The sequence below is a fragment of the Podarcis tiliguerta genome, assembly GCF_965153285.1.
Source record: "Podarcis tiliguerta genome assembly, chromosome: 10".
NCBI classification, from domain to species: domain Eukaryota; kingdom Metazoa; phylum Chordata; class Lepidosauria; order Squamata; family Lacertidae; genus Podarcis; species Podarcis tiliguerta.
In genome coordinates this window covers 29,373,284-29,388,489 of record NC_139543.1, presented here as the reverse complement: position 1 = coordinate 29,388,489, position 15,206 = coordinate 29,373,284, and the positions used below count along the sequence as shown (strand labels likewise).

Here is a 15,206-nt window from a genome sequence, read left to right as displayed (position 1 = left end):
CCCAGGGCATCATGCAAAGGATTTCTAGGCTGTGTACCATCCTGGTGTCAGACCTGCTTAGTTTCAGCGCTTAGTTAGACTGGCACGCATCCCAGGGGTATGGCACGCTGCCTGTGGGGGCGTGGCGCCCAGCACGGGTGGGGGGGCAGCCACAATGGCACCCCACCAGGATCGCACTGCCAGGGGTGGTGTGCTCCCCCTGCACTCCTCTTCTACTGCCAGTGGCTGCATCCTGCATCTTCAAACCATTGCCCTGCAACCATGGTTGCACTGAAGAAACTAAAGTTGCAAACTTCAATGGGAATATATTCCATTGAACTCAATGGAACTTTCTTCTGATACGTATAGGACTGTACTTTAGAAAATATCTATATCCACGTGTGACAAATATCTATATCCACGTGTGTTGCAGCCCTGACCAATTCTCTTTAAGCATCACTCAGAGCAAAAGAAAATGATCTGTCAGCCACAGCCAAAGACAAGTCCCAGCTGCAAACAAGATTGGAAATGTCCCGACATGGAAAGCTAAGATCATTCACTCAATGAGTGCAGCGTGTGAAGAATTTTGTCAGTGTTGTTGAAAATGTTATTTTAAAAAGGAGACTTGACTGGTCCATTTCTTTATTTTAAGAATGGGAATATGAACTCAGAATAATTTAACGGTGGGCAGCAAGAATCCAGTTATCCAGTTATAGGGTTACCCTATTGATTGTAGCTTCCAAGGTTTGCTCACACTGGTGCACAAGGCAGTCATAAGAACACAAGGAAAGCTCTCCTTGATCAGACCGATACCTGTTTCTGACACTGGTTAGGTGTGCATAAGCAGCACGTAAGTGTCACAAAAACAGTGCTTAAAAGCAGTGCCACTACCCTCACATGCCTTGTTGATAACCGACATCCCTTGGCACAATTAGATGGAGGACGGACGATGACAAAAGTTCCATGAACTGTGTAGATGTAGCTTGTTTGACTCAAAAATCACCATGGTACCACAGTGCGTTGGACAAGATAATTGAATCATTAGCACCTATTGTAGCACTTTTGCAATATGATCAGCTGTTTATTCATAGTACTTGTTTTGCTTATTTATCGGTAGATTATCATTGGTGTGGAATGTCTTTTTCAAAAATTTCCAGATTTCACAGATAATCAGTAAGACCATCTTTTCTTTTCTTTGCACTTTGTCCCCTTCCCTTTTTTTCAGTTGTCCAGGTTGGATTTCCCTGCCTTGGGAAACAAGATGGCGTGGCGGCATTTGAGGTGACGGTCATTATCATGAATTCGGAAGGCAATACCATACTCCAAACGCCACAGAACGCCATCTTCTTTAAAACATGTCAGCAAGGTAACCAGAACCTGCCCTTGGAAGGGAAGTTTGTCTGTCTTGTCATTGTCCTCACACATCTGGGGAATAGCGGGTCACATTTGTCAGACCAGAAACAACCTGAGACGCAATTTCTACTATGAATACAGCTGAGGATGAGAGGTTTTTGGGAGAGGGTTACAGGGATGAGGGAGGGAATGGGGAAAGTTCCTCATTTCTACAATTCTATGGTCTTTAGGAGGGCATCTCAGGAGGTCATGGGCTTCATAGGAAGGTGCCTCCACTCCACCTCTCCCCCAAAGGCAGCAGTGGGTTCAAGCAGCATCTCGTGAGATTTTGATGAAATCTCGCCAGAAGCTGCCACTGCTTCTACCACCACTTCTCCTCACCACAGGAGATGGTGGAGAAGCTGTGGTACCTTCAGGGGCACTGCATCTCAGTGTTACCTCATTTGAGGTGGCTGCCTCAGCTCACCTCATGGGCAGGTGGGCCCCGCCGGAGCAATAGGAAAGATCAGACCTCCCTCTTTGAGAGTAATCTGACTTTGTAGATCCCATTCCATGGAAACATCTCTGGCTCTAGCAGAGGCAAATTTAGGGAAGTGCAACCAGTTCACCCACACTGGGCACCAAGCTGAGAGGATTGCCACAGGAGGCGCCACAGCAATGACTTAAAGGTGAGAGGCAGGGGGCACCCGAATTTTGGTGTCACACAGTTTGAAATCCCACCACTGGCCCTAGCCTCATCAATATCTGAACTCCTAAACTGGTGGGGCAAAAAGGGAATGGATCAGGGCATTCCAATGTGAGGAGAATCATTAAAGGGAAAATAAAAGCCCAGGAAAGGGATTGGGGTTTTTTGATAACACTACTCTCCTTTCATTTCTACCCTGTCAAAGAGCCCAGCAGGGTGTTGGATGTGGCAGCTCATTTGCCTTCAGTTGTCCTCCTTTAGGATTGCTGCCTCAGGATCCGAGCCTGTGAATATCTAGTTTTCTTGCACATTTTATTTGAGCATCTCAGTCAATGTATATACTACCAAAATGTCCATCATTCGGACACTGGGATTAACTTCCTGGGCATCTCCCACTGCTCCATCTCCACAAACTATGATGCTTTTACCTCAGACTGTAATCAGACTGTTCACACAACACATATTCAATTCATCCAGTAATTATTACCATCTTCTTTGAAGCTGAATGTCCTGGAGGATGCAGGAACGGCGGGTTTTGCAATGAAAGGCATGTATGCGAATGTCCAGATGGATTTTATGGTCCTCACTGCGAAAAAGGTAATCGAAAGGCTTCAATTATTTCATGCGCTTTTATTTACACTGCGAGAACAGCCAAGCAGTCGCTGCCTTTCAAAATATTGTTTTGTAGAGATTTTCAGATGTGGCTTAGGCCGCTTCCAAAAATTAAATCTAAACGCATAAGAAAAATATTTTACGAGCTGTGGCTTCTCAGAAAACATAGATTGTTTATACAAAAAGATAAAGAAGTCTCCGCTGAATGGTTTAAAGGACGGAACAGGACTGACCAACAACTGAATGAGCGTCCATCTGGCAAAACATTAAGTAAAAGGCTGTTGCTAATGAACACTAGCTGTAAAAGTACCACAGTTATTTTACTCAGCTATTGTTACTGAAGAGAATGTCCCAATTTGATCATGAAAGCGTCTCCATCTGTGTGGAGGCACAGCCTGCCTGGGAGAGAGAGCGCAATAGCCTTTTCTCCTTTCCAGCGGGCCCTGCTTGCCAGAATCAGTTCGGATTTCCTCAGATCTGTGCCTTGTAAATCCCTGCCTGTAATTTGTCCCTGTTTTGCTTTTGGCAGGCAATTCTTGGTATCTCGATATTTATTTATTTTAGGTGAAGCACTCATGCACCTAGAGTTATTCTTCCATCGTTATTAGAGGTTGAACTGGTTTGAGACAGTAAGCAGGGTGTAAATATGTAAATGAAATGAAAATGAAAAGATTAACCATGCCCAGGGCCATGTCACTATAGACTCAGGGCAACCTGGCTGGACCCACATCCTCCCTCACACATCATTTACATGCCAGAAGGGGGAAGTAGAATCACACCTACTACACTTGCCCCAAACCTCCCCACACTCACTGACCACGATTCCCAGCAACTATAGGGAATAATCGAATTGTAGAGTTGTAAGGGGCCCAGGAATCATAGCTAAAAATCCCAGATAGGTGGTCTTTGTGATGATAATGAGAAAGGTCTCCTCTTCACAGCCCATTGGTATCCATGCATTGGGGACCGGTAGTCTCTTCTCCCATTTGGGTGTGGTTGTGTTTAGGCACAAGGATTAGCAAATTTACACAACCCGCAAGTGTCCGGGGGGGGGGGAGGAATGGGACGTCCTGTTTTTTCTCTCACAAGGGAACAGCAGCCATTTGGGGAGCTGTGATCTTGCTCAATTTCATGATGCAATTTCCGCCATGAAAAAGTGCTTTTGGGTGGGCTGCGATCTCATGCGGCATCCCAAAATGCCTGTTTTGCGGCTCCATGCCCCCCCCCCAAAAAAAAACAAATCGTGGTGCAAAATCATGGCTCCCTAAATGTCCGGTGAGGAAAATGAGAAGGTGGTATCCAGGAAGATGATGTACCAGTTTTTGCTGTCGTGGTGTTGGAGATTATGAATTTACCACTTTATATCCAATGCAGTGCTAAGTTAAAGTCAATTAGTGGTATACTTGTTCCTCTGGTGAAAGGTTTTGTGCCTGCAAGACATAGTCACACAATAAAATGCACAAGCAGGTTGGGAGTAACTTGGTTGCACGGTAAACGGTGCCATCTGTTGAGCAATGAGTTTCCGCTGGCAAACTTGCTGCATTGGATTCCCCTGTGGAGCAACATTAAAACTCACCTGTTAGCCTTCACGTTAGTGAGCAGCTAACATTGGATATAACCCATAGTTTTCTTCCGTGGCAGCATGATGCCTAAAATGCTATTTGCATGACAGCATACGAATCAATATGGCTACCTCTTCACACACATAAACAAATCTCACTACAGCCAACCAAAGACAACCAACCACACCCTAGGTGTTATGTACTGAAGTTCTCATCCTGGGCCAGCAGGGGGATACTGTAGATAGTTTTCACTCAGGTCCACATATGCAAATAAGGGATTGAAAGTGACATTCAGTGATTGGATAGTTACAGAAAGTTGTTACAGTTGCGTTGTACTGGAGCTCCATATAAGCAGGCTGGCTGAACCTTCAGTTCCATTCTGTTCTGGCCTGTGAATAAACAAGAGCAGTTTGAAGAATCGCTGTGTCGTCTGATATGTTCTCCCACAACTTAACACTAGGCTACCCCTAACCTCTCTCACCACCAAAGGAAATATAACAAGCAAATAGAAAGAGAACCCACACAAGTGACGCTGACCCCACACATACACTACGTAGACAAATAAAAGCATTGCCACCCCACCCCAATCACCATTCCCCTCTTTCCTTCCCAACCTAATACTGCATGCAACACTAATGTCTCACAACAAACGTAACTGATCTGTAGAAAACGCAACGTGAAAAAAGCGACAATGCGTGTATTTTTGTAAACTAAGAAATCTTCAATACAAATATATATATATATATATATATATATATATATATATATATATAAAAATATAGATATAGAATTTTCAGAGATAGGTGTCTGAAAATCAAAGCTCAAGGGTTTTATTACACCCGATTTCAGGCACCTTCTACTACTGCTGAATTAATTTTTCCTGCAGAAGAGACAGTTCATCTTAAGGAGTCGTATGAGTTGCAAGATAAAATGTGCTTTATGCTTTGAAGGTTTTTCCTCTCTGCATCAGTGCCAACATCTCACTATAGTGTTGATTCCCTCCATTCAGCTCTGTGTACTCCTCACTGCATGAATGGTGGACTCTGCGTCATGCCTGGATTGTGTATTTGCCCACCTGGTTTCTATGGCATCAACTGCGACAAAGGTATGCTTTAAAAAAAGGATTACAATGAGACCTGTGAGCTTTAACCAGTCACTCAGTAGGCTAAGCCACCAAAGCTTTCACAGCAGATTAAAAAAAAACAACCATCACCTCCAGTTAATTGGGAGAACTGCAAACAAGAAAATTTGAGCAGGAGAAGTGAAGAACAGACAGCACAGCCTAGCTGACAGTCTAGGGACGGGGAGGAATTTGATTCAGTTAGCATTTAAAGGCAGCTCTGCCCAACCCACACTTTCTGAAACAATATTTGAGCTGGAAACACAGCCATTTTTTGAAATCTGCGCTTCTCTGATTTTCGTGATACTGTTCTCTAACCTGAAAAAAAAAATGCATATACTCAGAAAAAATGTGCATTAAAATGCATATGTTCATGACAATAACATACAAAAAATTCAGTATATCAGGGAAACAATATTGCATAAAATGTGTATATTAGGAGAAATTCGCATTAAAATCCTGCTGAATTTTCATAAGGACTTAAAAAAATAATAATCTCAAATTGATGGAGAAACATGGAGAATTGAAATTAAGGTTGGAAAAATGAAAAACTGAGAGAAACCAGAATTGATTAGCACATCCTACCTGAGTCTCAGCAAAGCATAACCTTAGAATGTGCCCCAATGATTTTGGGACAGTTTCATTTTTCTTGTCATTTGCCCTTTAGGATGCCAGCCTCAGCGAAGGCTGAGCACCACTCCTAGCACCAAAAATTATATTTTCCTGCCATCACAGCTGTGGCTCTGATGAACATGCAAAGTTCATTCAAGGCTGTCCTTTTATTGAACATGGCAGTTTCTTGCATGCAAAAAAGAGATGCTGTACCTCTGAATTTGAGTGCATTAAATCAGAGTATTACCCTTTCCTTAGGGCTTTGGTTTAATTGGCTTTTGAAAAGACCCCAAACTTTGTTGCGCCTTGCCAAAGCTCTCCATTTCTGGCGGTGAAAGCCTACATATCCTGCCTCATACTTTTGCTTTGTCTTCCCCAGCAAACTGCACAACGACCTGCTTCAATGGAGGAACATGTTTTTATCCAGGAAAATGTATTTGTCCTGCAGGACTTGAGGGGGATCAGTGTGAAATCAGTGAGTCCCGATTTTATGCCATTTTCAGCAGACTGAAAAGATTCTTCCTGAGGTTCCTAACTCCCAAAAGATGGTACAGGCAGCCGAAATGAGCTTTAGGTTTCACAACACCGGGCTGCCTGGCGGTTTATGGATTGGTGTTTACTAAGGATATAGAAGTCATGGGGTAGGGGCAAAGTGATGCTGAATGACCTGGGGAAGAGCAAAGCAGCCATGATCTCTTTTCCTGGAGCCCTCACACTCCTGCTAAGCTGTGGTATAAATATAATGTGCAAGCCAGGCCTCTATTCTGGGTAGGAAGTCTATTGAGTGTGGGTTGTCAGTATTTGTTGATCACGGTGGTGGTCCCATTTGCATCCCATAGGTAATAACTGCTGTTAAATCTGTAATCAACTCTAATGGGGCTGGGCCAGATTTCACTTAAGGCAATAAAGGCAGTGCTATCATCCTTTTTTTTTTATCATTTCTAGGCAAATGCCATCAGCTGTGTAGAAATGGAGGCAAATGTACTGGTAAAAATAAATGCAAGTGTTCCAAAGGCTATCAAGGAGATCTCTGTTCAAAGCGTAAGTGCTCAATCAACTCAACCTTTTCCTAAAAAAGCTTTTGCAGCAGATTGGGGATTTTGTAATGTTCGTGCTAAACAGTGGGTATGTGTTAGTGTGCCGCTGTGGAAGATCCTAAAACAAAAGGAAATACTTGGTTTAGATATTAACTGTAGGTGTCTTATTGCAGCCGTATGTGAACCTGGTTGTGGATCATATGGGATCTGTATTGAACCTAACACATGCCAGTGTCGAGAAGGCTGGCATGGAAGGCACTGCAATAAAAGTAAGTGGCATTGACAAAATATGACTCTTCGCCTCCATAAAATATGCAATCTCTGTGGTATGGGTTTATTGACACCCTTTCCCCACCAATCCCATCGCATAGGGTTGCTACTAGGCACTGTGTACTCAGATCCAAGATGATTTAGCAGACTCTGGCTGCATTTAGACAGCACTTAATCCACCCATTTCCTTACCTGATAATTTCTGCTTTTTATGTGAGCTTGCAGTGGACCTCTCTCTCTCTCTCTCTCTCTCTCTCTCTGGCTAACTAACCTCACAGGTTGTGAGGATAGAGTGGGAGAAGATAAAAATATAATAAATAAACTATGGTTTAAACGTTAGTCTCCTGAGATCATCTGTTAAGAGCAATTCATTATCTCTTTGTTTTTCCCTCTGCCATGCTAAACAGCCATAGGGAGGTACCCCTCCACCATTCAAAGCCCAACTTTAAGATTACGTCTTCCTTTACTTTACCAGAATCTACTCAGGGAATCAGCTGGTGTTGGTGTCACCATATAGATCAGGAATATCCTGCATGGTACCTTCCAGACATTGTTGGACTCCGACGCCCATAAGCCCCTGCCAAAGCTCAGGGGCGATGGGAGTTAATCCCAATAACAAAGATGGCTACCACTGTTATAGGGAGTGATAGGAGCCAACTGAGGGGGCTGGGGCCTCCCAAAGTTGATGGACTTTGCCATTCAAATGGGTGGGGGTAACACATCATAATAATATAATAATAATATTAATTTATTATTTATACCCCGCCTATCTGGCTGGACTTCCCCAGGCACTCTGGGCGGCTTCCAACAAAGTATCAAAATGCAGTAATGCATCAAACATTAAAAGCTTCCCTAAACATGGTTGCCTTCAGATGTCTTCTAAAAGTCTGGTAGTTGTTGTTCTCTTTGACATCTGGTGGGAGGGCGTTCCACAGGGCGGGGGCCACTACCGAGATGGCCCTCTGCCTGGTTCCCTGTAACTTGGCTTCTCGCAGTGAGGGAACCGCAAGAAGGCCCTCGGAGCTGGACCTCAGTGTCCGGGTAGAATGATGGGGGTGGAGACGCTCCTTCAGGACTGAGGTCATTTAGGGCTTTAAAGGTCAGCACCAACACTTTGAATTGTGCTTGGAAACGTACTGGGAGCCAGTGTAGGTCTTTCAAGACCGGTGTTATGTAGTCTCGGTGGCTGCTCCCAGTCACCAGTCTGGCTGCCGCATTCTGGATTAGTTGTAGTTTCCGGGTCACCTTCAAAGGTGCATTTGAGCGCATTGCAGTGATAATCAATCATGTGATTGATTATGCAGGGAGGGGCTGACCTGGGGTCCCCCAATATTTTATTCTAGTTGCCGCCCCTGTAGAACACTGTATTGTCCCAAATATAAGCCGCACCCGAATATAAGCCGCACCTTTAAAATTGGAGGGGGGGGGGAGAAAAAAGAAAAATACCCAAATATCAGCCACTTCATTGCTCTCTGCTCTGCTCCTCTCTGGAGGGGGGGACTGCGCTGTGTTGCCGACGCGTTTCCCTTCTTCGCTGTCTCCCTTCCCAGCCTTGGGGGAGAGGATGGGGGCCTACGCATGGGGCAGGTGCTGCTTTTCCACACTCCTGGCGCTGTTTGCCCCACGCTCCAGACTCCATACTGTAAGGTCATGAATATAAGTCTCACTTTAACTTTTCACAGTCAGATTTTGGGGGGAAAGTGAGGCTTATATTCCAGCCAATACGGTAATCAAGCAAATTGCCTCTTGATTACTTGTCTGTAGATTTGTGACCAAGTACTGCAGGGTACGGGACGCGGGTGGCGCTGTGGGTTAAAGCCTCAGCACCTAGGGCTTGCCGATCGAAAGGTCAGCGGTTCGAATCCCCGCAGCGGGGTGCGCTCCCGTTGTTCGGTCCCAGCGTCTGCCAACCTAGCAGTTCGAAAGCACTCTCGGGTGCAAGTAGATAAATAGGGACCGCTTACTAGCGGGAAGGTAAACGGCGTTTCCGTGTGCGGCTCTGGCTCGCCAGAGCAGTGTTGTCACGCTGGCCACGTGACCCAGAAGTGTCTGCGGACAGCGCTGGCCCCCGGCCTCTTGAGTGAGATGGGCGCACAACCCTAGAGTCTGTCAAGACTGGCCCGTACGGGCAGGGGTACCTTTACCTTTACCTTACTGCAGGGTACAGAAGGGACGCGGGTGGCGCTGTGGGTTAAACCACAGAGCTTAGGACTTGCCAATCAGAAGGTCGGCGGTTCGAATCTCCGCAAGGGGGTGAGCTCCCGTTGCTCGGTCCCAGCTCCTGCCAGCCTAGCAGTTCAAAAGCACATCAAGGTGCAAGTAGATAAATAGGTACCGCTCCGGCGGGAAGGTAAACGGCGTTCCCATGCGCTGCTCTGTTTCACCAGAAGCGGCTTAGTCACGCTGGCCACATGACCGGGAAGCTGTATGCCAGCTCCCTCGGCCAATAAAGCGAGATGAGCGCCGTAACCCCAGTGTCGGTCATGACTGGACCTAATGGTCAGGGGTCCCTTTACCTTTACCTTACTGCAGGGTACACATGTCAAGGCAGATCCATAAATATAACGAGAAAAATCGCCTTTCGGAAATAAATGTTTGTCTTATGGTAGTATTGTGTGATGTCCGGCGCGAAGTCCATATTGAAATTTCCATGTGAAACATTCACAGTGAAAAGGGGGGGGGGCTGCATTTGTAGTTTCCTTACTCTTGAACTGGGTCTTTTTTCAGGGTACGGAGCCAACCTGACGAATGGCCTGAGGCCCACAGGCACCAAGCACAGGCAGTACACGCCTTCACCGAAAAGGGCCGAGGAGAAGCAAGCGCCCCCTGAATCCAATTATATCTGGTGAACTCCAACATCTGAAACGTTTTATGTTACACAAAGTTCATAGCCTTCATTAACCTTTCATGTGTTGAATGTTAAAACGCTGTTCATTACATTTTAAGATTACTGGCCTGAATTTTACTAGCTTCGTTATAAACCACTGAGCTGATATTTACTATTCCTTTTAAGTTTTACTTCTCTAGCACAGCTATATAGGCTTCTTGTTTTCAGTGCTTTTTGGACCGGTTTCTTTTTTGTACTATATTTCAATTCTTTATTGACTTGGAGTTTCCCCCCCTCCCCTTTCCTTGTAAGAAATTCCTCAGAACAAATTGATTATCCAAAATTGGGGAGAGATTTTGAAAACGCTGGCCTGGAACCCACAGTTTTTCCTGGATTTGTGTCTACATACCTTAAAAACAACTTTTTGTTTTTTATTTTGGCACGATGCAGTCTTACATGTTCCGTTTAATAACGGCAAAAGCTTTTTTTAATTTAAAGCCAATTCCCATTTCTGCAGCATGCTCTATTGAATACGGTGTAGTTGTGGCATTGAAACAATATAATATATTGGAAACAAAGTGGAACTATGAAGTATGAGCGCAGTCTTTGCATTGGCTTATAGCAATATAATATATTGTGTACACAAAACAGCTCTTATGTAATAAACATTTTTATACTGATTGTTATGTATGAAATAAAGATGCTGCTTTAGTTTTGTGTGTGTTGAGATGCTTGAGATGTCATCTGAAGGAGATGCATGGATCTTATAAGTGTCGGAGGGTGCTGTAGCTCAGGAACTTCTGCATCAAGAAAGGAGTTGGGTGGGATGGCTTACAAGGCCCTTCTCACTCTGTGGTTCTAAGATACTAGGCTTCACAGTGCTCAGATTGTGGCATGGGGCAAGGGGAGAGCTTGCCCACCACAAGGATCCAACGCCACCTCTTATGCTGGGACAATGATGATGATGATTTTGTTATATTCCCTACCCATCTGGCTGGGTTTCCCCAGCCACTCTGGGCAGCTTACAGCACATAAAAAATTGTAAAGTGTGTGTGTGTGTGTGTGTGTGTGTGTACAGGGCTCATCCACACTTCCACATATGCTGTGCCTAGAAAGCACAAGTCCTAGCACTTACCTGCTTGACCCACGCTTTCTAAGCATGGGTCCTGTTAAGTTGTGGGTGAACATATCAGACGACACATATCAGATTCTTCAGGCAGCTCTTGTTTATTCACAGGCCAGAACAGAACTGAACTGAAGGGCTCAGCCAGCCTGCTTATATAGAGCTCAACCGCAAAGCAACAGTAACAACTTTCTGAAACTATCCAATCACTGAACGTCACTTTCAATTTCTTATTTGCATATGTGGACCTGAGTGAAAACTATCTACAGTATCCCCCTACAGGCCCAGGGTGAGAACTTCAGTACATAACAGGTCCAATGAGTTTTCCCCTTGCCCCACTCCCTTCCAATGGAAAACCCACTCTTTAGTGACATATCAGAACAAATGGCAATCCGGGGGAAACCCAGATTCCTGTTAGCTCCGATTGAGCACTAAAGAGCAGGTTTTCCCCTGGGATGGTCAGTGCCAAACTTCAAGAGACCCACAGCCCTGCACCATGGATGGGTCACCCACCCGACCAAGGCAGATCCCTTGTCTGCCATCACACATATCCCCTCCGCCTGGCTGCTCCGCTCCCAACACCCCCTCCAACCAGTGCAGGACATCTGTCCTGCTCACCACTGTCTGCAGGGGCAGCAACACTATCACTTCCCTTCTCTCAGGTGCCACTCATGATGGTCACCCACCATGTTTAATTGCCCTGCCTTATAGATGAAAAAAACCAACCCTATAGATTTATAGTCTCAGTAGCACCATAGACCTATGAAATGGCTAGATAGTTCTGTGGATTTTATAGATCTGACTAGTCCAGGGCTACAAATTTTTGTAGAGTCGCCAAGACATTTTATTAACGTGGAAGATTGCAGCATCAAAATGACTATTTCTATAAAGTTCCAGTTTTAAGAAAGAAAGGAAAAGAATTAGGGAAACCTCAGAAATCTAATATATTAGAGGTTTCCATATATAATATACCTATAATCCACACCAGCTAACATCGAGCAGTATCTTGCTGCTGCTGCTGTTTTTAAAAAAATTGATTATGATGTGTTTTTCTTCAAGGTGGGGGGTTATTTTACTATATGTTACATGGAGAGCAGGATCTTGCCTTCAGTTGCAGCTATAAAAAAATTAAATAAGTAGATAAATCTAACAATTAAAATTACTCCAGAAGCTCTGTTTATTGATCTATTTGGTTTAGCTGCTTGGGAAGTAAATAGCAGCAAATATCAACAGAGAAGCAACCCACCCACACCCCTTTAACGGAACACATGGAAGTTGTCCAACTTTTTTGGCTATGCAACTATGCGGTGCAACAGACAGAGCAAATCTGGAAGCAAATTTGTTTATTTGGATGGAGAAAGATCATAAAGGTCTTTGGATACATTTAGACACATCAGTGTTACTACTGGGTAAATACAAGGGGTTGGATCCAAAGCAAGTAAGTCATATGCTCATGAAATTACTGAAATCAATATGCAATACTAGCCAGAACTAAAAACCCCATTAAGTGCAACTAACTTGCAGTGGCTGGTCGAACCCGAAAAGAATGATAACAGCCTTTGTATGGTTTTTTAGTGCAACAGAGCAATTAAATGGGCCTTTTTCTCCATTGTGCTGCTTCGTCAAAACAATTTGATATAAACAGCTATCTCACTGTATTTCCTGATGGGCATCATCCAATGATTGTAATAGGCTGGCTATATATAAAAGAGAGAGTGGCTTAAAACAAAAACAAAAAAAATTCTCATGTACATTCCCAAAAATGTGTTTTCTTGTACATTATGGTACCATAGTGCCAATTTGCCCAGAGACATTTTAGAAACAAAAAATATAAGATTCTCATGCCATATTATCAAAGTCTACCCCTGCTCCAGCTAGTTCAAGAAAACTTTCAAAACAAGACAAAAGTTCTTGAGGAGAGAGCAGAGTATGGCTGTTGAGGATCATGGTATAGGAAGCCTCCTGAGGACTAGGCTGAGCAACCTGGAGGGCTGCATTTGAGCCACGGGGTAGAGGTTCCCTAATCCTGTCATAAGTGATAACCGCCACTTGTTCTGGGTTCTTGGGGGACTCCTTTCCCCCTCACAGAGCTGCATTTCCCAGAGTTCCCAGGGAAAGGGGAATCGATTGGTAAACCTCTCTGAGAATTGTAATTCTGCGAAGGGACTAGGGGTCTCCACCAACTCTCAGCAGCCTTAACAAACTACAGTTCCCAGGATTATTTGGGGGGAAACCATGACGGTTAAGGTGCTTTTAAAATGTGTGGTGAAGATGTGGCCAAAGACTTTGCATAAGAACATTCAAATAGCATCCTGTAAAACAGGTCAACATTTTTATTCCTAAATAGCAGTCAGTATTGGAAGAGAGGGCAGAGACTTCTCTAAGACCACTTTGTGAACTCGTGGCTTTGGTGAGAGGTTGAGTGGATTTAAATGAAATTGGGGCTTGGACTGTGAATATGGATGTAGGCCTGACATCGGCATCATACCTGAACAAAAGTCCTTGTGTCTTGGTAGGACTTATCACTGATGCCTGTTTGGGCTTCCATCAAACTTTTGTTGTTTTGTTTTTCTGCATTGGGTCCCTGGATGATCCACCATTTTTATTTCCCACATTGCCCTGGAATGATGCTATGTGGTGAGAAATGTAAAGGATAGCTCCACTGAAGTGCTTATGACCTCCGCCACTACCACCAGTTAGACTCATTGGGTTGCCAATTGAAACAATTTAGGGCTGAACACAGGACACTTTGCTGAGGAATCCACAAACCTGGGCCTCAATCTGCCTGCACATATTTGAACTGAGCCTCACTGGATGAGCATCACTTTTGCCACAGAATTCGCTGCTCTGCATCTGGCATTCTGCATTCTAACATGGTGGTTCTTAACATGGCTACTTAACACTTGGCACTGGTGGAACTGAGGCTTGGCATTCCTTTCCCTTCCCAGAGAGTTGGCTGCCACATTTTATGGAGCAATCTTGGCTACTGTATGAGTGATTTGTGCTCTGGTTTGTTCTGAGTCATGATTATCCAGCAGCTCTTTTTCTGTTTATTTTAATGTCTTGTTCTCTTTTATAACTGATGAGCTGCCAGACTGAGCTTCTAACAGATACCATAAGGCAATTCCCCCCCCCCCTTGTTAAGGCCTATGTTTTTGAAGTTATGTGGAAAGCATTTACACCTGTGCAATAAAGGCATCCATGTGTCCTGTTTCTGTATTTTGAGATGGTGGTTCCTGCTCCCAGTTAGCCTTGAGTAAGGCTGAGATTCTATGCACAGGTTTCCAGCCTTACAAGGAAATAAGACCAATTGAATACCGTATTTTTCGCTCTATAAGACGCACCAGACCACAAGACGCACCTAGTTTTTGGAGGGGGAAAACAAGAAAAAAAATATTCTGAATCTCAGAAGCCAGAACAGCAAGAGGGATCGCTATGCAGTGAAAGCAGCAATCCCTCTTGCTGTTCTGGCTTCTGGGATAGCTGTGCAGCCTGCATTCGCTTCATAAGACGCACACACATTTCCCCTTACTTTTTAGGAGAGAAAAAGTGAGTCTTATAGAGCAAAAAATACGGTAATTGGGGAATATTTCCAAGAGTACCTATATAGTATAGAGTCATATGTGGTCCACTGAAACCAATGGAACAAGTTAGTCATAATTAATGGGGGCCAGAGTAGTTCATTATTACAATAGACCCTCTATTTTTCAAATCTTCTTAGGTGTATTCAGGCACAGGGATGATTGCCCTGGGCAAACATTTGTTAGGTGTGCAAAATTTCAACACCTGGTGCTGCCTCAATACAGCCGTGGTTTTTTTCCACTGGAGCTCAGTTCCAGCATCTCTCAGGTGGGCGCCATTGCCATTCTGAGAGAGCAAGGGAGGTGCACATGGTGAGTTCCATCACTCTTTTTCTAGAAAAATAGCACTGAATACAGCTACGTGCTTCCGTTGCTGTGCTCCATTGAAAACGGCTTCTCCATGCAAACCAGGAAGTGAGCTCTCCAGACATTGGAATGACTCTTT

At 44.3% G+C, this 15,206-nt stretch overlaps 1 protein-coding gene across 1 annotated transcript in view; it reads left to right on the top strand.

Moving 5' to 3' along the window:
- The window catches only part of WIF1 (WNT inhibitory factor 1), a 47,061-nt gene extending 36,293 nt beyond the window's left edge, over positions 1-10,768 (top strand). Inside the window, exons 4-10 of the mRNA XM_083399982.1 lie at positions 1,205-1,345; positions 2,519-2,614; positions 5,201-5,296; positions 6,303-6,398; positions 6,869-6,964; positions 7,134-7,229; positions 9,958-10,768. Of these exons, the coding sequence (XP_083256108.1) occupies positions 1,205-1,345; positions 2,519-2,614; positions 5,201-5,296; positions 6,303-6,398; positions 6,869-6,964; positions 7,134-7,229; positions 9,958-10,079 (743 nt within the window). The 3' untranslated portion in view covers positions 10,080-10,768. The remainder of the gene's footprint in view (positions 1-1,204; positions 1,346-2,518; positions 2,615-5,200; positions 5,297-6,302; positions 6,399-6,868; positions 6,965-7,133; positions 7,230-9,957) is intronic.
- The last annotated feature ends 4,438 nt before the right edge of the window (positions 10,769-15,206 follow it).